The sequence below is a fragment of the Ctenopharyngodon idella genome, chromosome 20 (genome assembly GCF_019924925.1).
Source record: "Ctenopharyngodon idella isolate HZGC_01 chromosome 20, HZGC01, whole genome shotgun sequence".
Classification (NCBI taxonomy): Eukaryota; Metazoa; Chordata; class Actinopteri; order Cypriniformes; family Xenocyprididae; genus Ctenopharyngodon; species Ctenopharyngodon idella.
The window spans coordinates 19,959,802-19,986,137 of NC_067239.1; the positions used below are offsets into that span (position 1 = coordinate 19,959,802).

General features: G+C 39.0%; 1 protein-coding gene across 7 annotated transcripts; it reads left to right on the forward strand.

Moving 5' to 3' along the window:
- The first annotated feature begins 503 nt into the window (after nucleotides 1–503).
- On the forward strand, nucleotides 504–25,976 carry kidins220b (kinase D-interacting substrate 220b). 7 transcript variants are annotated; one of them, XM_051874085.1, is made up of 30 exons: nucleotides 504–699; nucleotides 2,483–2,635; nucleotides 2,735–2,833; nucleotides 5,123–5,221; nucleotides 5,354–5,452; nucleotides 5,567–5,668; nucleotides 5,919–6,017; nucleotides 6,308–6,505; nucleotides 6,622–6,720; nucleotides 7,097–7,195; nucleotides 7,277–7,375; nucleotides 7,467–7,644; nucleotides 8,269–8,433; nucleotides 8,632–8,811; nucleotides 8,983–9,148; nucleotides 9,658–9,809; nucleotides 9,904–10,193; nucleotides 10,341–10,481; nucleotides 12,076–12,313; nucleotides 12,923–13,011; nucleotides 13,367–13,511; nucleotides 17,079–17,241; nucleotides 18,279–18,457; nucleotides 19,068–19,288; nucleotides 20,179–20,301; nucleotides 21,502–21,534; nucleotides 22,559–22,696; nucleotides 22,771–22,869; nucleotides 23,353–23,574; nucleotides 23,662–25,976. In XM_051874085.1, exons 2-30 carry the CDS (start codon nucleotides 2,504–2,506, stop codon nucleotides 24,802–24,804), a joined length of 5,190 nt encoding a protein of 1,729 aa, XP_051730045.1. In that variant the 5' UTR covers nucleotides 504–699; nucleotides 2,483–2,503; the 3' UTR covers nucleotides 24,805–25,976. The 7 variants fall into 7 exon arrangements, with proteins under 7 accessions (XP_051730045.1, XP_051730047.1, XP_051730048.1 ...); XM_051874087.1 differs by having other exon boundaries at nucleotides 21,505–21,534; XM_051874088.1 differs by lacking the exon at nucleotides 21,502–21,534.
- The last annotated feature ends 360 nt before the right edge of the window (nucleotides 25,977–26,336 follow it).

Genomic DNA, 26,336 nt, shown 5'->3' on the forward strand with positions numbered 1-26,336 from the left:
TTATTGGTTATTTCTGTTACTTTCTTGGGTTCAAATCAGTATAGATTTGTTTTCTGCTACTTTTCAATTAGAATTATTTTTAATTTTTTTTCCCTTGTCACAGGCTTGCACAAAATATGAAAATGCATCATAAATATGAAATAGAATTTCTTCACTTTTAAAACTATTAAAATCTTATAAAGTTTCTTCATAAGTTTGTATATATATATTTATTTCTTCTTTTTTTTAACACCTATTTTTGTAAGTTTATTTTCTAAAAGGTCAGAGGGTAATGTTTCCACCGAGAAAGAAGAAATGCAACTGCAGGATGAAATACATAAAATAATATAATCTATAATAACAATGACTACAACTGCTGTGTAATGTAGCATAACTCCCCAAAATTAGTAATATATAACTAACATTAAATTTAACATTATATATAACAGTATAATGTGAAGGCTATATATAATCTATCGTATGTATTTTTTTACTATCACATGCATTCATGTGCTGAGCGGTGACGTCACGCAGTGTGTTGTCAGGGACTCGCCCGGGAAGAAGCTTGAACAGCACAGCGCTTCGCTTCTTCAAAATGGCTGTTATCGAAGATGGTGAATAGGAAGAAAGAAGCGCCGTAAACCGAAAAAATAGAGAGAAATACGCATCTCTAAACGGACCTTCTGACAGGAGAGCATTTCAACGTTTCTTTTCTGTGAGGTACGTTTCGTAGCATAAGGCAGATGAGAGGTTTAAATCGCGTTTGTCTGTTGATGCCGCATATGATTGACAGTTCATTGGCTGGACAGTAACGAGCATCAAGCTGTAGAACTGGGCAGATTTGAACATTCACAGCGAAGATGTTGTTTGTAATGTGTATGTACTAATATACTGATAAGGTTAATCTGTTTAGGGTTGTTTTGATGGCGATTAATTGGCTGGTCTCTCATAGGGAGGGAGTCAGTAACGTACATCAGCATGTAGATATGTCGACGAGACACTGCCCGTCCTATTTATTTCTAAAAATACATTCTTTAATATCAGATTACAATAATATTTAGACAGTCAAATATACCAGAATAAATAGGCACTTTATTACAACGCAGATATAAGGTAATGTGCTGTTTTTTGGACCCTTATTCACTCAGGTCACATTTATCACATTTATCATATATATATATATATATATATATATATATATATATATATAACGGAAATTTTGTATGTATATTGTATATACAAATATATGTGTGTGTGTGTGTGTGTGTATGTATGTATGTATGTATGTATGTATGTATATATATATATATATATATATATATATATATATATATATGTATATGTATTTTGTATATTCTGTATATGCGATCATTTTGAAAGAACACTATGAACATTCAGATCCTATACTGAATGCCGCTATATACATAGCTAATAGCCTTATTTTTCATATTATCTATCTATCTATCTATCTAGTTTAATGTATGCAATATAGTATGCTTCTCACCATTATAACTACAGGACTGTCAGTCATTGCAGCATCTTGCTGTAAACTCTAGGTGTGAACCACTCTTGGTCGCCATAAATAATGCATGATGCCATTCCAGAGCAGGCAGACAGCGGTCAAAGCCAGTAATCTACAAGCATTTAGACAAAAGCAGAGGACAGTGTGACACTGTACTGGGTGTATGGTGTCACATAGTGGTTTATAAGAATAACTTTGGTGTCAAATTTCAAAGATAGAGCTTTGAGAGTTGCTTGGATTCCTGACCGAGCTGCCATATTGTCTTTGTTGTTGTCTGTTTGTTGGTTGCTGCCCGTCTGTTTTCCCCCATCTTTTATACAGCCTGTATTGAAGGTTAAATTGAGGGTCACATACCAGCTCATATCAAATAAAGGTCAAATGCTGTAAAATATCTATATTAATATAATATTTGCATTAATTTGTGGTCTATCGATCAATCGATCAGAGGAAATTGAAAGAGTATGCTGTCTGTTCGCTAGACAATTATTTGCACTAGCCCTCCTATTGTGTTGCAGGTCAGTTTGACCCACGCTTGATTTTTAAACTACTTGAAATACTGATTAAACAACTTATTTCTTGAAATTTTGTGACTCTTGGATTTGATGAAATTCAAGAGGTTTCAGCACAACTGTGGGAAATGGGAAAACCTATTAGAGAGTCTGTCCGTGGAGATGTTTTGAGAAAATGAATATGTTATTTCTGTGTTATGCTTATCTGTGCCAGCCTCCTTTCTCGTGACATTTAAAGTCCATTTCCTGCATCTGTTCTTGGTCTGCATTGAAAACAAATGCTCTGGTATCACATGTCTCTTAAACTCAGCAATTTAACATTTCTAGCACTTAATCTCAAAGAGTTTCATATCAGTTACTTATTTTTTTCTTTCATTCTCCAACAACCTTTTGTGGTATGCAAATTAGGTTTTGACAGAGTCTCTGTTCACAATTTATATACTGAAAGTGACTTAATGTGTTTCTACTCAAGGTGTCCTAGGTAGTGGCAATCATGGACACCACAACTTCCATCAAGATGACCACTCTGGCCATCCAGAACCTCTTCAGCTATGTGGAGGAAGAAAATCTGGCTGCTGTAAAAGCCCATCTAGACAAGTTCAAAGAGGTGGATGGTCGAAGCGATGTAAGTTACATCTAAAAAAAAAAGTCAAACATGATTTAAGATGTTCAGCTAAATTGTTAAGTTATCAAATATCTGTCTTTCTCATTGTGTCTTTGACAGAATGGACAGACTCCTCTGATGTTGGCCTCAGAGCAGGGCACTCTTGAGATTGTTCAAGAGCTCATCCGAAGGGGAGCAAACGTCAACTTGGATGATGTGGTGAGAAAATGGCCACTTAAGCTTTACAAGAAGAGGAAGTCACTCTTGTTTCCATTCAAACATTGCAGATTTTCACATAACATTTACTAATCAGAAGTAGAGTAGGCGTTCTCGATGTTCAATTAACCATTTAATTATATGTTCTCAAGGGACAATACTATAGAAATGAAAATTGGATATACTTTAGAGTAGTCAATGTGCTGCTTGTATAGCCGTACAGATTTACTGTCCTCTAAAAAAAATAACTCAACATACAGCCATTATTGTCTAAATAACTGGCAACAAAAGTGAGTACACCCTAAGTGAACATGTCAAAACTGTGTCCAAAGTGTCAATATTTTGTGTGAGCACCACTGTTATTTAGCACTGCCTTAATCCTCCTGGGCATGGAATTCACCAGGTTGAATTCACAGGTTGTTGCTGGGATCCTCTTCCACTTCTCCATAATGACATCACGGAGCTGCTGGATGTTAGACACATGGTGCTTCTATACCTTCCGCTTGAGGATGCCCCACAGGTGCTCAATAGGGTTCAGGTCTGGAGACATACTTGGACACTCCATCACCTTCACCTTCAGCTTCCTCAGAAAGGCAGTTGTCATCTTGGTGGTGTGTTAGGGGTCATTATCATGCCGTTCAGCCCAGTTTCTGAAGGGTTTCAAAGGGTCAGCCCAGTTTCTGAAGGGTCATTTTGAGTTTCAAAGAAACATATGCAGACAAAACAAAATTGGTGCCCGCGGCTCCGGACGATGCGTTAAGGTCTTTGGAGGCGAAACGATCGGTGTGCGGGAGGCTGAATGTTGTTTGCAGAGGCTGAATGTTGTTTTCATCATGTTCTGCTTCAGAATGTCACAGTACATGTTGGAATCCATGTTTCCCTCAATGAAGCGCAGCTCCCCAGTACCAGCAGCACTCATACAGCCCCAGACCATGATGCTACCACCACCATGCTTGACTGTAGGCAAGACACAATTTTCTTGGTACTCCTCACCAGGGCGTCGCCACACATGCTGGACACCATCTGAGCCAAACAAGTTTATCTCAGTCTCATCAGACCACAGTACATGGTTCCAGTAATTCATGCTCTTGGACAGGTTGTCTTCAGCAAACTGTTTGCAGGCTTTCTTGTGAGCCAGCTTCAGAAGAAGCTTCCTTCTGGGACGACGGCCATGCAAACCGACTTGTTGCAGTGTGCGGCATATGGTCTGAGTGCTGACAAACTGACCTTCCGCTTCTGCAACCTCTAAAGCAATGCTGGCAGCACTCATGAATCTGTTTTGAACCTGACGCACAGCACGAGGTCTCAAATTCTTTGATTCAACTTCTTTGGCCTGTTCCGAGTGGAACCCATCTTGAAAAACCTCTGTATGACCCTGGCCACTGTACTGTAACTCAGTTTCATGGTGTTACAGATCTTCTTATAGCCTAGGCCATCTTTGTGGAGAGCAACAATTCTAATTCTCAAATCCTCAGAGAGTTCTTTGCCATGAGGTGCCATGTTGAACATCCAGTGTGATCAGTATAAGAGAATTGTACTCAAAGCACCAAATTTTAACTGCTCTAGTACAAGATCCACACATTTGTATGGTCCTGTCAAGCAGACAAAAACATGAACATGATAAATAGGACATGTGGCTTTGCATGGTTAAACAACATACAACTGTTATCACTTAGGGTGTACTCACTTTTGTTGCCAGCTATTTTGACAATAATGGCTGTATGTTAAGTTATTTTCAGAGGACAGTAAATCTATACTGCTATACAAGCAGCACATTGACTACTCTAAAATATATCCAAGTTTCATTTCTATAGTATTGTCCCTTGAGAAGATAGACTAAAATGGTTGCTGAAATGTAAGGGGTGTACTCACTTTTGTGAGATACTGTGTATATATAGTGATCTAGTCTAGTGAATTGTAAAATTCACACAAATTTCTTTCTTAATATTTGGTTTAGTATGTCCCTTTTTACTTTATTGACAGCAGCAGTCTTCATGGCATTTCCCTTTTTTATTTATTCAATATGCTAAAACCTGTTTATTTTTTCAGGATTTAAGTTGACTTTGGATGGATCCCAATGTGAATCCCTCTGTATTTCTGTGCAATATTTTTGTTACATATTTATAATCTCTATAAGGTGTAGTGCCCATTATAACAGTGCTGTAGGGCTGTTTTTTTTTTTTTTTTTTTTTTTTTTTTTTTGTAGTACAGCTCCATCACTGTTCCCATGGCGACATTGCCAGTGGTTCAATAGTTTCCATAACGACCCGTCTCTTTTCCTTTCCCTGATAGGACTGCTGGTCTGCTCTGATCTATGCAGCTAAAGAGGGGCATGTGGAGGTGGTGAAAGAGCTGCTGGAAAACAGTGCTTATATTGAGCAAAGAGACATGGTGAGAAAATCAAAAAGCTAAAGTTTGTATCAAAAGCAATACATCTCCGTTATTTAGTACCATAATCACATTAAAAAAAAGAACACATCCTTACGTTATCAAAACTTAATGAGGTGGCTTTGTGTTGTTCAGGGGGGTTGGACCGCCCTTACTTGGGCGTCGTATAAAAATAGAGTTGAGGTGGCCAAGATCCTGCTGGAGACTGGGGCAAACCCAAACACCACTGGACTGGTAAAGATGGAAAAACTTATCAATTGCCTTTTCACATATGAGATAAGCACATATAATCCAAATTTAATATATGCAGTCATTGATTTATCATACATTTCATGTGGTTGCCTTTAGCAATACAGCGTCTACCCCATTATCTGGGCAGCCGGTAGAGGCCATGCAGAGATTGTGAAACTCTTGCTGGAGCATGAAGCTAAAGTCAACTGCTCTGATAAGGTGAGCTAAACCAGTCCTTCCTAACTGTGATTAAATAAATATTCTGAGTTGAATTCAAGCTTCCATTGTAAGTGCATTGTTCTGTTTTTACGAACCAAAGTCAACATTATTTTCTCTGGTAATCGACAGCTTTCCACAGTCACTGTCCATAGATTTAATTTCTGTTAAACTGGAAATATTCCTTTAATAATTTTACTGGTAAAAAATATTAAAGGTAAAAACTAGCATATTTAACTTTTTCTACTTTTAGTATGGCACCACCCCACTGATCTGGGCTGCTAGAAAGGGTCACTACGACTGCGTGATGCACCTGTTGGAGAACGGAGCTGATGTTGACCAGGAGGGGGCGGTATGTGCTCATCATTTAGCACAGTGGTTCTTACTCAACCTTTTGTCTCTAAGGCTCCCCATTGTCCACGACAATTTTTGAAGGCCATAAGACTTTTCCAGTTTGTGATTTTACTAGATAAGGATTAATAATAATTTTTTAATAATAATATTTAATAATAATATTTTTTTACCCATAATTTCTACCCAGTAAAATATTTTAGAGCTTTTGTTTACTGATACTAATTTAGAGGCATTATATAAGTAGCCAGAAGGACTGTTTGTCTTATTTTATTAATCTTTCCCACTCAGAACTCCATGACGGCACTGATCGTAGCTGTGAAGGGGGGATACACAGAGGTGGTTAAAGAGCTTCTGAAGAGAAACCCTAATGTAAACATGACTGATAAGGACGGAAACACAGCTCTCATGATCGCAGCTAAAGAGGGCTACACTGAGATTGTGCAGGACCTGCTCGATGCTGGCACATACGTCAACATCCCAGACAGGGTGGGTTGAACCTCACAATGAACCTTACAAATGGAAATTTGTAAAACTGATATACTGAATGAGACAGATCTGGCATATGATGTATTTTCATTGTGTGTTGTGTTTTAAACCTCTAGAGTGGAGACACTGTGCTGATTGGAGCGGTGAGAGGTGGGCATGTTGAGATTGTGAGGGCACTACTGCATAAGTATGCAGACATTGACATAAGAGGCCAGGTAACATGCCTGTTTCATCATATACATTAAAATACTTTAAACTAGGGCTGCATGATGGTGGTGTTCGTGTGGACAGGGCCTAAGAGAAAAGTTCTGATTGGGGGATTCAGGCTCTTGACATCTGGCAACCCCAAGTTTAAAAGCTTGTGGATGTAAGCTACCTGTACAAGATAACGGAAATGTTAAAAAAAAAAAGGTTGCATTTTACCAGCAGGTCAATATCGCAAATAATTATGCTTAATTAATCGAGAGAAGCAGAAATTGTGATTATGATTAAAATATGATTAATCATGCAGCCCTTCTTTAAACAGCAAATGAGAGATGTATAAAAGCTATGGGAAGTTCAAATGACTGTACTGTTTTATTTTTATTACAGGAAAATAAGACTGCTCTCTATTGGGCAGTAGAGAAAGGCAATGCAACCATGGTTAGAGACATACTGCAGTGCAACCCAGACACAGAGACCACCACTAAAGTAAAGAACAGCAAGACTCATGTTAAAGAGATGGTTTTACTGTTATGAGCCAGTCTTGAGTCTGTATTTTTGTGTATGTAGGATTCTGAGACTCCACTAATCAAAGCCACCAAGATGAGGAACATAGAAATAGTGGAGCTGCTGCTGGACAAAGGGGCCAAAGTGTCTGCAGTGGACAAGGTAAAACATCAGTCACAATTTCATGTACATAATTCACATTCACATGATGAGACTATATTGCACTTTAAGCCTCTGCTCTCTTTGGCTACAGAAAGGGGACACCCCTCTTCATATCGCCATACGTGGACGGAGCCGCAGGCTGGCTGAGCTCCTCCTCCGTAACCCTAAAGATGGCCGCCTCCTCTACCGGCCCAACAAGGCTGGAGAGACACCCTACAACATCGACTGCAGTCACCAGAAGAGCATCCTCACCCAGATTTTTGGAGCCCGTAAGTCTGGGACTAGACTAGAGGTCAACTATTGATTAACACTCATCATTAGGAATGGGTATCAATACAGATTTCCTGATTCAATTACATTCTGATTCTCAAATTCTTGATTAAGTTCTGATTTCAATTCTGTTTGATTCCATTCTGATTCATTTGGGTTTATTTCAGTTATAATGTCCATATTTGCTTGCATAAAATTCTCTTTCTGCAAATACAGGACAGTGTTTCGGAATGATTCAAATCATTAATCCATCTTTTTAAACTGTTCATTAAAAGAACAGACTCAAAAGAGTCATTCATTTTGGCAGTGAAGTTGCACTGTGGTTGTATGTTTTTTTTTAGTTCATATCAATGAAAAGAACTGACACGTAAGAGTCATTTGTTCATTAATCTGACCAAATGGGTTCCATTGTAGGTTTATTTCTTTGTAGTGTTTACTTGGTGTACAGTCTTATTAATCTACAATAACCAGAGACTTGCTCTGTGCAGTTCAAAATCTAAATAAGTACACATATGTTTTGAATTACTGTAGTTGCATGTCAACATTAAATTATACTACATTCTCTGTGTATGTTATGAATGACCTGTGTGTATTTTTGCCCCTCTCTATGTTGTCCCCTTTAGGACATCTGTCCCCCACAGAGTCAGATGGGGACATGCTGGGCTATGACCTGTACAGCAGTGCTTTGGCAGACATCCTGAGTGAGCCCACCATGCAGCCGCCCATCTGTGTGGGTCTGTACGCCCAGTGGGGAAGCGGCAAGTCCTTCCTGCTCAAGAAACTAGAGGGTGAGCGTTATTTAAAATCACTCAGCTTAAACAAGGAAAGTGACCTGAAAAGGATATTTTAAAGCAAAGTTTACTCATGTACAGCACGTACCTACTTAGCTTTTTAGCTATTTCTGAGCTTGAAATGTTTAATAGAGCTCAGTTCACTGCATCTGGTGTATATTTATTGGTGGATAAATCTTCATATTTCTTTCTCAGATGAGATGAAGACATTTGCAGGTCAGCAGGTGGAGCCGTTGTTCCAGTTTTCCTGGCTGGTTGTGTTATTATCGCTCCTGCTGTGCGGCTCTGTAGCGCTAGTGCTCGGCTTCACTGTGGATCCCAAGCTGGCTATTGCCATCTCTCTCAGCATCCTAGCACTACTTTATGTGTTCTTTGGTAAGAAAACAGTTCCACTATTCATTTTCCAAACATAAGTTCTTTATTCATGATAAAAATCTGTACTTTTGGTCATAATTGAGTTATGACTGATATCAAATTAGACTAAATTAAATTAATAACCCTTGAAAGGTATAGTGAATGTGTGTGTATATATATATCTCTACACAGTGGTTGTGTACTTTGGGAGCAGGCGTGAGGGCGAGAGTTGGAATTGGGCGTGGGTCATTAGCACCCGTCTGGCCCGACACATTGGATACCTGGAGCTTCTGCTCAAACTCATGTTCGTCAACCCACCAGAGCTGCCGGAACAGACCACCCGTGCGCTGCCTGTCAGGTAATTACCCACACTCTGCATAAACCATAAAGCCATTAAAATGAGGTCCTGTAAACTGTCCTAAGGGGTGGATGTGGACATGTGTGTCCTTGAATTCCACAAGGAGCAGGGGTGCAAAACTCAGTTCCTGGAAGGCTACAGTCCTGCAGAGCTTAGCTTCAACCCTAATTAAATGCACCTGATCAAGCTAATCAAGTCTTTCAGGATTATTTGAAAAATACATGTATGTGTGTTGGAGCAGGGTTGGGTTTAAACTTTGCAGGAATGTGGCCCTCCAAGAAATGAGTTTGGCACTTGCCTTAGGGTGTCCCATTTGTCATTTTATGCTCAAGAGCTCTAACGATGAGCAGTTGATGTGCCCCTTTGAAAAAGTTTCACTGGGACTTCACTGAAATCTATTAGCCAATAATTCAAGATACTTAAGTGTGAAGGGCAGCATAAGAAACTAGTAACAGCACTGTAAATAACTGTTTTTAATTAACTCTTTTTTTTTTTTTTTTTTCTGTCAGGTTTCTGTTCACAGACTATAACAGGTTATCTAGTGTGGGTGGCGAGACGTCCATGGCTGAAATGATCGCTACTCTCTCGGATGCCTGTGAGAGAGAGTTTGGCTTCTTGGCCACCAGACTTTTCAGAGTCTTCAAAACTGAGGAGACTCAAGGTAAAGGCCACTTAACCATTCACAACTACACAAGATCTATAGGGCAACTATTATATCTAATATAATTTATTGTTGTGGCCATGTCTACTCTCAGGTAAAAAGAAGTGGAAGAAGACATGTTGCATCCCATCCTTTGTTATCTTCCTCTTCATCTTGAGCTGCTTGATTGTGGGGATGGCCCTGCTGGCAGTCTTCAAGGTGGATGGGCAAAACCAGACAGCGAACGCAGTGCTGGTTTCCATGGCGAGTGTTGTTGGGTTGGCGCTGTTGCTTAACTGTCGCACCTGGTGGCAGGTGACAGACTCAGTGCTGAACTCCCAGAGGAAGAGGCTGCACAGTGCCGCCAACAAGATGCACAAGCTGAAAAGTGAAGGCTTTATGAAGGTTAGTTGACAGGCTTCTGGGTAACCTTTACACAGGGCTACATAGTGGTATTCATACTCATTGTTACAGAGGGTGAATTTGTAATGTCAACTTTAACATAATAATGCACTTCTGACATTTTAGTCTTTCTGATACTTTTTTTATTAGGTCTTGAAGAATGAAGTGGAGCTCATGGCTAAGATGGCCAAGACTATAGATGGCTTCACCCAGAACCAGACACGTCTAGTTGTCATCATTGATGGTCTGGACTCTTGTGAACAGGACAAAGTGCTACAGATGCTAGACACGGTGAGCATCAGCAGTTGTGCATAAAACATGTTCTTTCAGAAAACACAATCAGAGTTATATTAAAAAATATCTTGGCTCTTCCAAGCTTTATAATAGTAGTGAATGGGGCTCAAGATTTTGAAGCCCAAAAAAGTGCATCCATCCATCATAAAAGTCTGGAGAGAATAAATCATAATAACGAGCGTTTACGTAGGCTATAGGCTATATATCACTCAAGTGCACGCATAAAGCTTGCCATAAAGAACCGGCAAAAGTAATGATTATGAATGTGACAAAAACAGTAAGGAGACATTTTAATTGTTTATTAATAAACTAATGTTTTCTGAATCTGTGTCGGCTGCAAAGATGAAGTTCACATTGCTGGCTCTCATCATCTCCGTGGACGTGCTTAGAGAGAAAATGCACATTTCTTTCGGATTACATAATCAGAGAGTAGCCTATTTCTTTTCGTTTTGATTTATTTCGTTTAAAAGTAGACATTTCAAGCTTTCTATTTATTTATTTTTTCATGTCTGTGAGGCAAGCAGCCGCTGAGTTTCGGTTCATTTAGCCTATAAGACGCGCTCCAGTTCATGTGCAAGTGATCGCGCTGGCGCCATGATTATATTGTCATGATTATATTTTCTGCTATATTTGCTTCTTATTTATTAAATACAGGCAATTGGTTGATGAAACATTGATTAAAATTAAGATACAATTTTTACAAAATGAATTTCACTTTAAAGAAAGGCTTTCTACAAAAGCAAACTTAATGAAGTGGTCAAAATAATGTCTGACCTACTCCATGTCTCCCAATATATTGCACATCTTATGATGTCCTGTATCCTATCTTACTCATGCTATTCACTTTTCATAATCAAATAGATGAATTTAAAACATAACATTAAACAAATAATAATTTATTTTTAGACATATTTAATATTGGGGGCATCTAAATTAATTGACATATTTAATTTTAATTTTTTTTTTAAAGTAACGCAATAGTTACTTTCCCTGATAATTAGTTACTTTTATAATGATGTAACTCCGTTACTAACTCAGTTACTATTTGTGAGAAGTAACTAGTAACTATAACTAATTACTTTTTCAAAGTAACGTGCCTAACACTTTTCAGAGGTCACTTTTCCGCTGGAACTTGACTTGCATACGGCCGTTGCGGGAGCCAGTTATTATGGTTTATAAGGTTTTAAATATGGATATTTTTCTTAAAAAAACCCATCGCTTCCCTTCAATAGGCCTTTATTAACCCCTTGGAGTCGTATGGATTATTTTTAGAATGGATGGATGCACTGTTATGAGCTTCAAAATCTCAAGCCACGTTCATTACCATTATAAAGCTTGGAAGAGCCAAGATAATTTTTTATATATTCCCGGTTGTGTTTGTCTGAAAGAAGATACACCTAGGATGGCTTGAGGGTGAGTAAATCATGGGATAATTTTCATTTTTGTGTGAACTAACCCTTTAAAAATGAATAGAAATAACGAATGACGAATGAAAAATGACGAAATCACATAAAATGCGTTTTTAGTGTTGAGCCAATCACCACTTTTGAGGCCTATATCAAAAACCTGTCAAAATTGTCATCCTGCTCAGGTGAGAGTGCTGTTCTCCAAGGGTCCTTTCATCTCTATCTTCGCCAGTGATCCTCACATCATCATCAAAGCAATTAACCAGAATCTAAACAGCGTGCTGCGTGACTCCAACATCAACGGCCATGACTACATGCGCAATATTGTCCACCTGCCTGTCTTCCTCAACAGCCGCGGCCTCAGCAGTGCAAAGAAGATGTGTGCGCCCGCTCCTGCTAATGGAGAGACTGGGAACTCTGAGGGTTTGTATTACCATCAGATAAGGGGGCCTGTTTCAAATAGTGACTGACTATTAGTAGTCTTCCCAGAGTTTTGATATACACTACCGTTCAAAAGTTTTAGATCGGTTTTAGGCTGCATTTATTTCATCCAAAATATAGCAAAACAGTAATATTGTGAAATATTTTTACAATTTAAAATAACTCTTTGAATATATTTTAAAATGTAATTTATTCCTGTGATGGCAAAGCTGTCAAAGCTAAAAAAATGTAAATTTTTCAGGATTCCTTGATGAATAGAAAGTTCAAAAGATCAGCATTTATCTGAAATAGAAAGCTTTTGTAACATTATCAATGTCTTTACTGTCACTTTTGATCTATGTAATGCATTCTTGCTGAATAAAAATACATATATATTTTTTAATTACTGGCCACAATCTTTTGAACGGTACTGTACAAAATGTAGCCAAACATTTCTTGTGTTTTATGCTACTCTAACCTTGTTCTGACTAACATGTATTTTCAAAGTACTTTTTCTATCCTCATTGAAAGTGCTGCATGACAAAAATCACAATCAGAGCATATTTGGTGGTGCTTGCAAAGCCATTTTCTTAACATTTTCTTGTGATATAGGTTGGCATGAGGAGTTGGACAGAAAGTTGTCCCAGAACAGCCTGGGTGACCAGACCAAGTTTGGCAGTAAAACGACTCTTAACCGCAGGGTAAGCTGATCAATATGCTGCTTTGTTCTGTCAGAGGGCTACTTATATGATAATAATTAGGGATTATATATATGATTAAAAGTTATATGATAATGATTTTATATCGTGTTTGCAGTAGTATGATGATTTGAACACCAAAGACAAATTGAATTGTTCATCCTATCTGGCAGTCCCATGGTTTGCGCTTGTGCAGTTTGTCTGACTGTAATCCAGTGAGAGTAATGTTCTACCAAATGATGTGGTCATATCACAAAACGTTTCCAAATGTTTCCCTTGACATTTCCTTCCCTGTATTCCTTGATGCTATTGATTTTGAGTAATAAGCGTGATTTAAATCTAGCTGATCTCTCCTCAGGATACTTATCGCCGTCGACAGATGCAGAGGTCAGTTACGCGTCAGATGTCCTTTGACCTCACAAAACTGCTCGTAACTGAGGACTGGTTCAGTGACATCAGCCCTCAGACTATGAGGAGACTGCTCAACATTGTGTCAGTCACAGGTCAGCATTCACGCTTTAAGGTCAACATGAAATCAGATCATAAATTTATTTATCATTGCATGTTATTCCAAAGAAAAAAAATTCTAAAATTTAGTAACTTGCTCTTCCTCTGAAATAACTTTCCTTTTCCATTGACGTCATTTGAACTATTAGGTAATGTTAACCAATAGGTCTTGTTTTAGTTTGTTTAGTCTGGCTAGTAATGGCCACCTTTCACAATCCAAATGGAAAATGTTTTCTTATTGACCCTATTTTTTTCTTTTTTAATATCGGTTTTACTCTAAAATATGTCACTTTACAGAGGCAAAACAGGTTACAAATGTCTCAGCATTACAGTAACGTTCCATAGTTTAAGGTCAGTAAGATTTTTTTTAAATAATTTTATCCAGCTAGGATGTAGGGGTGTAACGGTAAACAAACACGACGGTTCGGTACGTACCTCGGTTTTGAAGTCACGTTTCGGTACGGGTTCAGTACAGCAGGGTGAGAAAACAAAACAATTTTTTCTTTTTTTTTTTATTAAACAATATTTTACTGAACCAACTGTGTCTCTGTCTTTAAATTTATTCAATTATAATCAAAATTTTCTTAAGGAGAAAAAAAATCTATCTCTGCTAATGCTGTAATCTATTAGGAAGCCATATTAAAGGTTACAATTAACAACAGAGCCCAAATAATTAAATTTAGTTGATATTTATTTTTTAGACAATCATCAACACTCAAATAATAATAAAAAAATATATGTATTGTAAGCATGTAAATTACACATAAGGCAGTTTTTGCATTAACTTCTGTTTCTCCAATTCATTGTTGAAATATAATCATTAATTATCATATATAATTAATATATAGGCTAATATAGTGCATTTATTTAGCGAAACAGTTCATTTCTCTAGTGAACTAACAAGCTGTGGACACTGAATGGCTTTTCTGAGGTAAATGTAATAGCCTACTACATGACATATTGTTTACAAACTGTTTTACTGACATCTTTCCGCGGTTGAAACCCTAAGTTGTACTTCATGTTCATTCATGAATGTACTTCACGTTCATTCATGTTCATTCTGTAGTGGTGAAGAGAAAGGGATGATCGCGTTCACTCGCGCTCTGAGCTGCCGTTTGTCACGTCACATCAAAAAGCGTCAAAACGGCACTTATTATTTGAATTTGAATGCACTTTGTTTCTTAACGAAAGTAACAAAACACAGAGCTTATTGTGATTATTAGGGCCCGAGCACCGATGGTGTGAGGACCCTAATTGTAATTGCTCGGTCAATTATTCTTCTTCTCCGAAATGAATCGCATTTTTGAGGGCCTAAACATGCTCAGAAACTCATGAAACTTTGCACATGCATCAGAAGTGGTGAAAATTTACATTGATATGGGTTTCAGAATTAGATGTGGCAAAATGGCTCAATAGCGCCACCTACAACATTTCAATTAAGCACCCTTCGCGCTACGTTTCACGTACAAGTATGAAATTCGGTACACACATGTAACTGCCCAATACCTACAAAAAAGTCCCTGGGTGCAAAATCTGAAAACACAACAGAAAGTGAGATATTTTGAATTTTCTCTGCAAAATTTTTTCAGTTTTTGCCATTTCCAGACATTGTACTTTAACGAACTTACATTGTACTTTTATGAACTTTAATGAATAGCTTTAATCAGATCAACATTATATTTGGTCAGTCTAATCAAAAGGCCTTTGCGACGTTAAATTGCGAAGATCTTGAGTTTTCGCTGAAGGGCATGTCCGTGGCGGCCTGACAAAGTTTGATGTTTCGCCATGAAAGAGGAAGCTGTTGTAACTCAGTTAAACAGTGTCCGATCTGCCCCAAACTTCACATGTGTGATAAGAGTCCTGGCCTGAAGACACCTACATGCCAATATTCAGTTAGTCATAGTGCCACCTGTTGGCAACAGGGAATGGCATGCTTTACACTGTAATTCAATCCCAGAAACACATTTCAATATGCCACGAAGTACCAAACATACTAGAAACATGTTAAATCATGCAACACTTGGCTAAGTGCTAATGTTTGCGATTAATGCCACGAAACAGGAAGTTGTTGTAACTCAGGCATACAAAGTCCGATCTGCTCCAGACTTCACATGTTTGATAATAGTCCTGGCCTGAAGACATCTACATGGCAATATTTAGTTACAGTCAAAGCGCCACCTGTTGGCAGCAGGAAGTGTGGCACTTTGAAATGACTTTGCCATAATTCTCCTGCATTTACTTGCTTACATGCATTTTGCCCACTGTTGACTGATTTCCTAAGGCCACCGGGTGGCGGTGAGCCCGGGTGCAAGGGCCCTTTCATCACTGCTTGCAGCTTTAATTGGTGGTTAATGCTGGTTAAAAAATAGGTTAGGCTAAAAAGCGCGCCCCCTTCTGGATTTGAGTGGATCGCCTGTATTCGTCGTCATACTGCATGAACCGAACCGTGACGGTTCGGGACGAATACATGTACTGTTACACCCCTACTAGGATGCAATAAATTTATCAAAAGTGACAGGAAAGACATTTATGTTACGAAAAATTTCTTCTGCTGTTCTTTTGAACTTTCTATTCATCATAAAATCGTGTAAAAATGTATAACAGTTTCCACAAACAAAAATTATTTTACAAAAATTATAAAGCTGTTTTCAACATTGATAATAATAAGGAATGTTTCTTGAGAACCAAACCAGCATATTAGAATAGGGCTGGGCGATAAAACGATAACGATATGTATCGCGATAGACACGTGATCGATATCAATAAAAAATGTGTTCGATAAAACGTTCAATATTTTTTATTCTTCGTCAGAAGAAAACAGAGGTTGCGAAGCAAGTTTGGTTGCATTAACAAAGGCACTCGCTTTCTGGTAACCTAGCAACGTAGGGAGTGACACGCTAACAGCCAATCATGTAACAGTATCATGTTTGGTTGCGCCATATCGTTGTCTCGTGCTAGTCTGCTGGATTCCTCTTCAGTAACCGGCGACTGATAAGCAGAAAATGAGTGCCGCAGTGAGCGAGGAAATTGTAAATAAAAGAGGAAGTCAGCTCGCCAGTATGGCAGTTTTTTGGATATTATAAATCTGACCGTAGTCAGACCAATGTCGTCTGCAAATTATGCAAGACCGTCGTCCCCGCCAAGACTGGTAATACCACGAACTTGATGTACCACCTTAGCCGTGCTCACCCTTTGGAGCACAGCCGTATTCAACCAGCAACATCTGTAGCTGCAACACCGCACAACATTTTAATTATTTGAGTTTTCCATGGTTGTTGGCATTTCTGTCTTAATAACTGAGGGGATTATGATCAGAGATATCGACCGATATGAAACACTGATATCGTGATACAGTTTTCAGCCATATCGCCCAGCCCTATATTAGAATATCTGAAATATCATTTACATTTTTTTTTTTTTTTTTTTTTAATTTAAAAAATCTTACTGACCCCAGACTTTTGAACAATAGTGTATGCAGTCACTATAATGGAATATGAACTTTTAGATATGAAATTGTCAAGTCTGAACATGCAGTACTCATGAAATGCTCTCCTCTTGTTTAGGCCGCTTGCTGAGGGCCAATCAGATAAGTTTTAGCTGGGACCGGCTTGCGTCCTGGATCAACCTGACTGAGCAGTGGCCATATCGTACATCCTGGCTCATACTGTACCTAGAAGAGACAGATGGCATCCCAGATCAGAACACTCTGAAAACCATCTATGAAAGGTAGGGATTTTTAAAGAAATATTTTAAATATCACATGATACTATGCTAATTTTCACCACGAGCTTTATCACAGTAATTTTGTAGCCCTTTCAAATTGCCAACAGATTGCCAGAAACATTATACTTGCTGTTTTTTTTAAAACTTGAGATCAACAACTCAGATCATTGCTAATTTGTACAAAAAAGTCTTTTATCAGAGTAACCTTATGTAATGCTTGTTTTGTCATGTTAGATTTTTTTTTTTGCATGTAGTTTGTTCGTTAGCCCATTAGGGTCCTAGAGAAAAATGTCTCCTTTGGGAAGCTTCCTGGAAACGAATAATGGGAGGCCACAGAATGTCAGATGAAGCCAAGGAAAGCAGGCCCAGATCATTAGATAGGCTTCCCTATGGTGATTAGTCAGATGATGCTATTCATGTAAGACTTGTGTCATTGCGCAGATATGTCATGCTGTCGGATATGAAATGATTATGGAATGTACTGACAGCACTGATGTTGTTTACTTCTTCACACACAGCAGGTCCTGTTGTGCCCAAATTATAAAGAGAGAAGTAAATGCGTTCGTAGCATGGGTGTATTCTGACATTTTGATGGGTTTATAGAGCATTTTTTTAAAAACCCTTAGGTCTGTTTAAGTGAAAACATATGAAGTTTGTGGTTTTATGAAGAGGATTGGCGTCCAAACCATCAGTAATATTGTTGTATTGTGTTGATACTGGCTGTCTGCACACTCCTTCCACTCTTAAAGCAGTCCGTGCCTCAGAAACATAAAATGAAATGAAGATATTGTGCTGCTAATGCTGAGTTATATCAGCATCATTTTCATTTTCAGTAAAACCATCATGTATTTGTTTTGTCTGGCAAGGCTCAATGTAATTTATGCCAGGGTATGTTAAAACCAGTCATTCTCACAAGACCTGCATTGTTTTAGTAAAAATGTGATGAACGCTCCACACATGCTAAAGTAACTTTTACAGCCTTAAAATATTAGTATTGTCTCATGTTTCTCAAGTTGTATCTTTCATGTACTGCCCGACAGGATCTCCAAAAATATTCCAACCACTAAAGACGTGGAGCCATTGCTGGAGATAGATGGGGATGTCCGTAGCTTTGAGGTGTTCCTTTCTTCACGTACTCCAGTGCTTGCGGTTCGAGACATCCGCACCTTTCTCCCCTGCACCGTGAATTTAGATCCCAAACTCAGAGAGATTATTGCAGGTAAATATCTCTCTTTAAATCTAACCACTTTGATTCCAAACTACAGTAGTTGGCCACTATTGATTCTATTGCTAGCTTAAAGGGTTAGTTCACCCAAAAATGAAATTTCTATCATTGAGCACTCACCCTCATGTCGTTCCAAACTTGTATGATCTTTGTTCATCTTCGGAACACAAATTAAAATATTTTTGATGAAATCCGAGAGGTTTCTGAACCACCCATAGGCAGCAACGTTGTTGCACCTTTCAAGGCCCAGAAAGGTAGTAAAGACCTTAAAATAGTCTATTATTAAAATAAAATTTGTTTTGACGTTGCTGTCTATGGGTGGTTCAGAAACCACTCGGATTTCATCAAAAATATCTTAATTTCTCTTCCGAAGATGAACAAAGGTCTTACGGGTTTGGAACATCATGAGGGTGAGTACTTAATGACAGAAATTTTTGGGTGAACTAACCCTTTAAGCTAGTAATAGAATCAATAGTGGCCAGCTAAGGTAGGGTTTGCGAAAATTGCAGTCTCTTAGAAAATGAATAAAAGATCATATAAAATCAGTCATTCCATGTTGTAAAGCATGTATTTCACAGTTTTTATCCCCGTATTCTCTTGTCAGATGTGCGTGCTGCACGGGAGCAGGTGAACATGGGTGGTGTCACCTATCCCACGCTGCCTTTGCAGGAGGGTCGTCCAATTTCAGTCTACAGCCAGCAGTCCTCGGCCTGCTCCCCTACTGCCTCCTACAACGGCCCGTATAACCCGCCGGGTGTGTCTCCTCAGCCCCACAGCGCCTATTTCAGCGGCATGGCTGGGCCGCAACACCCATTCTACAACAGGGTGAGTGTAATTGCACAAATAACTCACAAAAGATAATTCTGATAGGTTAAACTGAATCAGAATGTGTTTTTGTTTTAATCTGTCATTAGATTCTTGTCATCTCTTTGGGGGACATTTGTGGTGAATTGGGTCCAGTTAAGACGGATAAATAGTGTCAAGTGTAAATTGATGACTCAGCTGTGTTTTAGACTTAACTTTCCTCAGGGAGCTCTACCAGGCACATCGGCTCATTTAATAGATGAGGGAAGTCCCTTGGAAGAGCACACACCTCTATAAGTATTCCAGCCTCAGTGCCAAACATTTCCACATGCCCACCCAGACTATTTTTCAGTCATCTCCCTGTGCTCGTGTTTCAGTTATTATTTTACTTCATTTTAGCTTCATTTTATTTTTATGTTTTGCGTTCAGCCTTGTTTTCCTAAGTTCAGTAAGTAAAAAAATGAGCTGTTTATGAGGCTACATGTTTGTGCACATTTCCACCCAATGAACTTGTTTATTTTTTAAGCATTTGTGCATGTTAGAGAGAATATGTGTGTGTGTGTGTGTGATAGAGAGAGAGAGAGAGAGAGAGAGAGATTGAGTGTTAGACACCTCATTATTTCTCATGTTTGCATTTAAAGGAATCTTTCAGGTTCAATACGAGTTAAGCTCAACTGACAGTATTTGTGGCATAATGTTAAATATCATAGAAAACATTTTCTTAAAGAAAAGGGAAAAAATGCGGTTACAATAAGGTTCTCAAAATGGAAGGGCAAGTTGAAATTATCAATAAATGTTGTTTATTGATTTAGCTTGTATTGAACTTAGAACATTCCTGCATGTATTTATTTATGATTTTCTGTTATATTTTCATTACCTAATTTTTGTTTCCTCCACATTTGGTCTCCCAGCCATATTTCCCCCAACATCTTTACCAGCTGCCTCGGCAATACGCTGGCAGCTCCTTCCCACCTCATGTTCTTCCACGTCCATTCATTAAAACTGGCTATCCCAAGGACCCTAGCATTGGACCTGTAAGTACTAGTCATAAACAAAAGCTGCTAGACTAGTGCTATGCTAGATAACAGCATAGCACTAGTGTTAGATTTTCTTGCTAGGCTTTCACTGGCTGACATACTTTTCTTTCACATCTAATATTTAATTTTTGCTCTGCAGGTGTTTCCTTTTATGAACATGAATTTAAAGTTTCTTCTTCCCTTTTGTCTTATGTGACATTATCATTTTATTTTTTTTTTTAGTGTTTTCATGTTGTTGCTCCAGATATACTTGATGCTTTTTCTTAGTGTAGTGTGTGATATGAAAAGTCAATGTTCTCTCTGGCACTACTTGTTTATAGTGTAAGAGGCACAAATAGCGCAAATCATCTTTTTTTTTGAGAACTGTTAGAAATGTTAACTTGAAATTAGCATTAAAAAAGCTTTTGTTTCAGACGAGTCGAATATTTTAAATGGATCAAATGTTTGTCTGCCCCCTTTAAATGGAGATTTTGGCCTGTCCCAAACAATGTCATATTTTTGACAACGTAATGAATTGTTATTCAATTAATTGAAATATGAAGTATTTTTAATTAAATAATTTTATTAATAAAATACAAAATTTAGTGTGCATTTACCTTTTTGCATGCAACTCTGTTCCCATATTTCATTTGGTCAGTTTTCACAAAATTGTTGACTGCAAGTTCAACTGTTCAATTTGTGGGAGTTTATCAATAATTAAACAATTTTTTGATCCTACTAGCTAGTCCCCACAGAATGACAGCTTATTTAGACTAAATTTGGCTAATTTAGGGGGGGGTTTTTTCTTCTTTTTTTTTTTTTTTTTTTTTTTTCCATTTTCGTCTATTAAATTCTGATGTTTTATAGAAAATAAAATTTCAACAAAAAAGACTTTTAAATCAAGTTTTAGGCCCTGTTTTGTACCCTATTTGTGGAAAGTGCTTTATACCTAGTGTTTTTACATTTTACACTTTATTTGTGTGAGAACAGAAGCAATGTGCCAGTGTTTAAATATACACTTCACTAGTGACGTCAAGCACCAGCTGCCTTAATGTTCACCGGAGGCTTTCACAGTCCACCAGTTCCCACATGCTATAGAGAAAGACTCATTTGCTCCCTGTTTAAACTCTCTCTCCATCTCTTTCATCAACATGAATGTGGTTCCCTCACGATTTCCACCTCCTTTGTCTCTTCCCTCCTCTCCTCTCTCTCCTCAAGCAGGGTAAGGTACCATCTTTGAAAAAGAAGCAGGTACTGAATCCTTTTAGACTCAGCTTAAGTTCTGTTGCTCTGCTAATGCTGCCCCTCCTCACACGCCTTCGCAAACACACACTAATGCTCTCAGAGCTCTAAACACTCGCACCCTGGCATGCACCATGGGACAAAAAAAATTCTTTATACACTCACCGTGGGGAAGGAGGATTTAAGTTGAGGCTAGATGCCTAATATAAAGTCAAAGTAAAAGTACAACATGCCAGTTAATTAACTGTACAAATAGTACTGTCATTGCGTAGTACTCGTATACTCATGTGACATGGTTTGGTTGGTCACATTAAACTTGAGTTCTTCTCCTTCCCCAAAATTCTCACTTTCCCCTGGATTTTCTAAGCTTCTGTCCTCATAAAAAATGAAAGTAATCCTGTCTGTCTCTTTTTACCCTTTCAGTTGTGATGATGCAGTTTCAATGATGCCTATTTACGCAAAAGCCATTGAAATAATCATCTCACACAGCGTGGCCTGGATGCTAAACTTTTTAAGTATTCTGTCAGAAAACTTTAAAAGTATAGAACCCAGGTGCCACTCTGACTTTCCCTTAACAGAGGTCTGTATTTATAGTCCATGTAGTGTAGGTCACAATGTTTGGTTTTGTTATAATTAGATGTAGCTATTTGAAAGCTACATAACGCTTAATGCTAAGTGTGGTGGTAAATGTGACACTCCAGCACTAACAAACTCTTTAGTACAATTATTTGTATCCCTAACTTTTTCTTACCATCTTATCACTCTAGATTTGCACTAGCCTCTTTGAAATCCTGCTGACAGCAATACATAAAAGATGCATTGCATACTTTCCTTTGCAGTACCTTTTTTTTTGGTCCTTCTCTTCTTTGAATTTTAATTCAAGACCTTCTGCAACCCCTTTTTGACTCTTTTCTAAAAATCTGCATGGTTTATCTCTTGTGGTAGCAATCTGTAGGCTTCAGAGATCTTTCATATGCACACTGTTGTGATGTAGTTTAGTGGCACTAATAGTTCTTTATGTTGTGTGTATCAGGGCTCTGCCTCGGTGGTCTCAGGCACCCCATCGATGCTGCTCAGCTCAATGAGTACAGATGTTGTCTGTGAGCGTGTCAGACTTATCGATGGCATCGACCAGAACCTGCTTTCTCAGTATACAGCGACGATTAAGAAGGTGTGTATTTGTGAAGAAAAAAAGCGTACATTGAGAAGAAAATATCACACTAAGTTGTTTTTCACATTTCTCAGGCTAACATAAATGGCCGAGTTCTGTCTCAGTGTAACATTGATGAGCTGAAGAAAGAGATGAACATGAATTTTGGAGATTGGCAGCTTTTCAGGACAACAGTGAGTAGTTTTCTCTCATTTATATAACCAGTACTTCAGATTCCTATATGCTATGGCATCATTTTGGGGGGGGAAAGCATGCATGGCAGACCATTACAGATTGGCTTGTAATTTTGAAACCATTCTTACTGATGCTCCTAAGACAATCACACATCATTCTTGCGAATTTGACAAAACATCCCAGACAGCAACATAGTGTCTGCCCAGATCCGGCCCACATCTGGCCCGTGTGGAATCCACGCGTAACAGATGTGGGCTGGATCTGGGCCGACACTATGTTGCTGTCTGGGCTTAGTTCAGTTATTTTACCTAGCAGAATTCACAACTGAATCTCAGACAAAACCAAATGTTTAAGCTTGCAAGGCATAAATAATACATGTACATAATCAAAAAATTTTAAGATATAGTGCAGTACAGTTAACTGGCCTGAAACTCTCTCACATTGGCCCTAGATACTGGAGTAATGAAGTTGATGTTTTGCAGGTGTTGGAGCTCCGTCTTGTGGAGAGCCAGATCCTGCATGAGGAGGCTCCAAGTGAGCAAGGCAGCAGCACTGTGGAGCCTTGCAGACACACTGGAGCATCCGTTCACGGAGCAACTGGTAACACAGACACCTCACCCGTGTACAACTTTAACCTCAGCTTTGAGGAGCTCAGTAACGTGGGTTTGGATGAGCCTCCTAGACATGCCAACCCTACGTGGATGGTAAGCGTTCCTTCTCAGGTTCTTGCTATCCTTTTTACAAGCCATTCCATTTTAGACATTTGTTTCAACATCTCTTGTCCTCTGTAGGCCACAACTCACCGTACACCTAGCATGTCCAGCCTCAACTCTCAGGAATCCTCCAATGAAATTTGCAAGCTAACAGACAAGCAGCAGGCAGAGTATCGCAATGCCTACCAGGAATACATTGCCTCCATGGCTCAGCTTGAGGTAGGAATGGAGAAGCCTGTGCCACCTTTTGTTGGCCAGCTAATGCACTCCAGCTCTGAGGACAAAAAGAAGGATGCAGGTGACCAGGATTTGCGTAAATCCGTTTCAAAACGAGGGAGCAGCAAGTCTGCGACCGATAATACTGACTACGCCTCGGCAGATACGGCCACTTTAGATCCCATAACAGAAGAGGATGAGAAGGTTGACCATGGGTCATCAAAGTCCCTTCTGGGACGCAAGTCATCTGGAGAGAAGGTGAGCCTCTTCCAGGGTGCTGATCTGAAGCTGAAGGCTGGTGGCGGTTTACGCTACCAGAAACTTACCAGTGATGACGAAGAGTCTGAAGAGTCAGACAATGCCCCTCTGCTCAAGGATGGAAAGAAACCTGAGCCCAAAGCCTCCGATGCTGGAGATCGATCTCTGTCCAAGGGTAAGGATTATCTCTCGGATAAGAAGGATTCTTCTGACTCGGGCGTCCGCTCCAACGAAAGCTCGCCCAACCATTCCCTGCAAGATGAAGAGGCCGACTTGTCACAGTCTGAGAGGGCTAATCTGATTGATCTAGACGAGGAGAACTCAGCCCGAAAGCGAGGGCTGCCGAGTAGTCTGAGTGGCCTCCAAGACCCAGCTATCGTCCGCATGTCCATCTGCTCAGAGGACCAGTGCAGTCTTCTGGCCAGCAGCCCTGAAGAGAGCTGGCCTTCCTCCAAGAGTTACAACCTCAACCGTACACCCAGCAACACCACCCTCAATAACAACACAAACGCCCAACAAGGAAACAACGTTCGCCAACCCACAGATAGCTCCATCACCACCTCCACGACCACTGGAAGTGATGTCATCATAAATCCTGGATCCAGCACCACCTCCATCACTCCCCAAAATGAGAACATCCGTGTGGTGCATCTGAAGAGGGGGCTTAACTCTGGAGATCCTCCTGAGATCCTTAAAGTGTCCTCTGACACAGTCACCTTCGGTGAAGAGCGAGAAAGTATCCTGTAGGTGACGTCTGGATCTATCGCAGTCTGGTTTTAGCTGGTTAATGTTTTGTGGTGTCAACGCATGTTTGGTGTAATGCTTAAATACGTGTAACGGTGGTTATTGTGACATTCAAATGTTAAGTGTAGTTGAAGTGGGTGATAAGTTCTGTATTGTTTATATATTCTGTGTTGTTCTGTATCATTTCCAAACAGTATTAGTAGCTTAATCACTTATTAAAGGGTTAGTTCACCCAAAAATGAATTACTCACCCTCATGTTGTTCCAAACCCGTAAGACCTTCGTTCATCTTCGGAACACATCTTCGGAACGACCTTCCGTATGTTCATCTTCGGAACACAGTGATTCAACCTTAATTTTATGAAGCGACAAGAATACTTTTTGTACACAAAAACAAAACACTAAATAATGAGTTGGCGTAAGTGCTGCACTGTCTATACAACGTAATACAGCGTAGGAGAATGACGGGGAAGAGACGAATTTGTTGAAAAAAGTTATTTTTGGTTTTTTGCACAAAAAGTATTCTAGTCGGAACGCCGGCTCAGTATTGGACGACGCTTCATAAAATTAAGGTTTGATCACTGTAGTCACGTGGATTATTTTAACGATGTCTTTTCTATCTTTCTGGGCCTAGCAAGTGGTGATTAAATTGCTGTCTATGGAGGAGTCAGAGAGCTCTCGGATTTCATAAAACATATCTTAATTTGCGTTCTGAAGATGAACAAAGGTCTTACGGGTTTGAAAAGACATGAGGGTGAGTAATTAATGACAGAAATTTCAACTAACACTTGAATGTCACCAGCTGAATGACTATAAAGCATTTTTGAATCACCGCTGTAGGATTCAGTAGTGTCTCCCAAAGGAAAATACTGTAGTACCTTGTCATGGTAAAGCTACCCAAACAAACTTGTGTAAAATCCATTAAAAAGTATGAATATGGGCATTCATTCTGGCTTGAAAATGTGTTGTATCGAGTTGTACTGCACGCGGTCATTGTGCTGTAGTTACAGTAGTGTATAAGCAGTGACGAGCATGTGTCAGACTGCAGTAATAAATTAGCCAGTAGAAACTGCATGCCATGTGATGTTAGTCTTAGCGGTTAACTGTACCATTGGCAGCCGTGTTTTGTGATGCTTGTCTTCAACATGGAATGAAATAAACCTGCATTGACAGTAACCATGTTTCTTGAGTCTTTGTTTGAAAGTATTGAAATAAACATTTTGTTGCTCTGTACACACTGCAGAAATGCGTTCCCACGGGATGATTTGCTAAGAGCAAACTTATTTTAGTACTGTGAATTACAGATGGGTGGCACCAGTAGCTCATGCATTACAATTATATCCCACACCCTGAACACTTGTGAGTGGCCAGTGTGTGAATTATTTAATGACACAGAGGTTGACTTTACTTTTTTTTTTTTTTTTTTAAGGAATTTGCATCAAATTTCGTGGTAAGATTTGTTTTGCACAATTTTTCTCTGCGCTCCCGTTAGAAAATCATTTTGCATAAAAAAAAGCTGTATTACATTGACTCATG

Coding starts and splice junctions, on each gene's coding strand:
- kidins220b (XM_051874085.1), top strand. CDS start 2,504: ATGGACACCACAACTTCCATCAAGATGACCACTCTGGCCATCCAGAAC. Junction 2,834..5,122: donor ACGTCAACTTGGATGATGTG/GTGAGAAAATGG, acceptor TTTCCCTGATAG/GACTGCTGGTCTGCTCTGAT. Junction 23,575..23,661: donor ATGCCAACCCTACGTGGATG/GTAAGCGTTCCT, acceptor TGTCCTCTGTAG/GCCACAACTCACCGTACACC.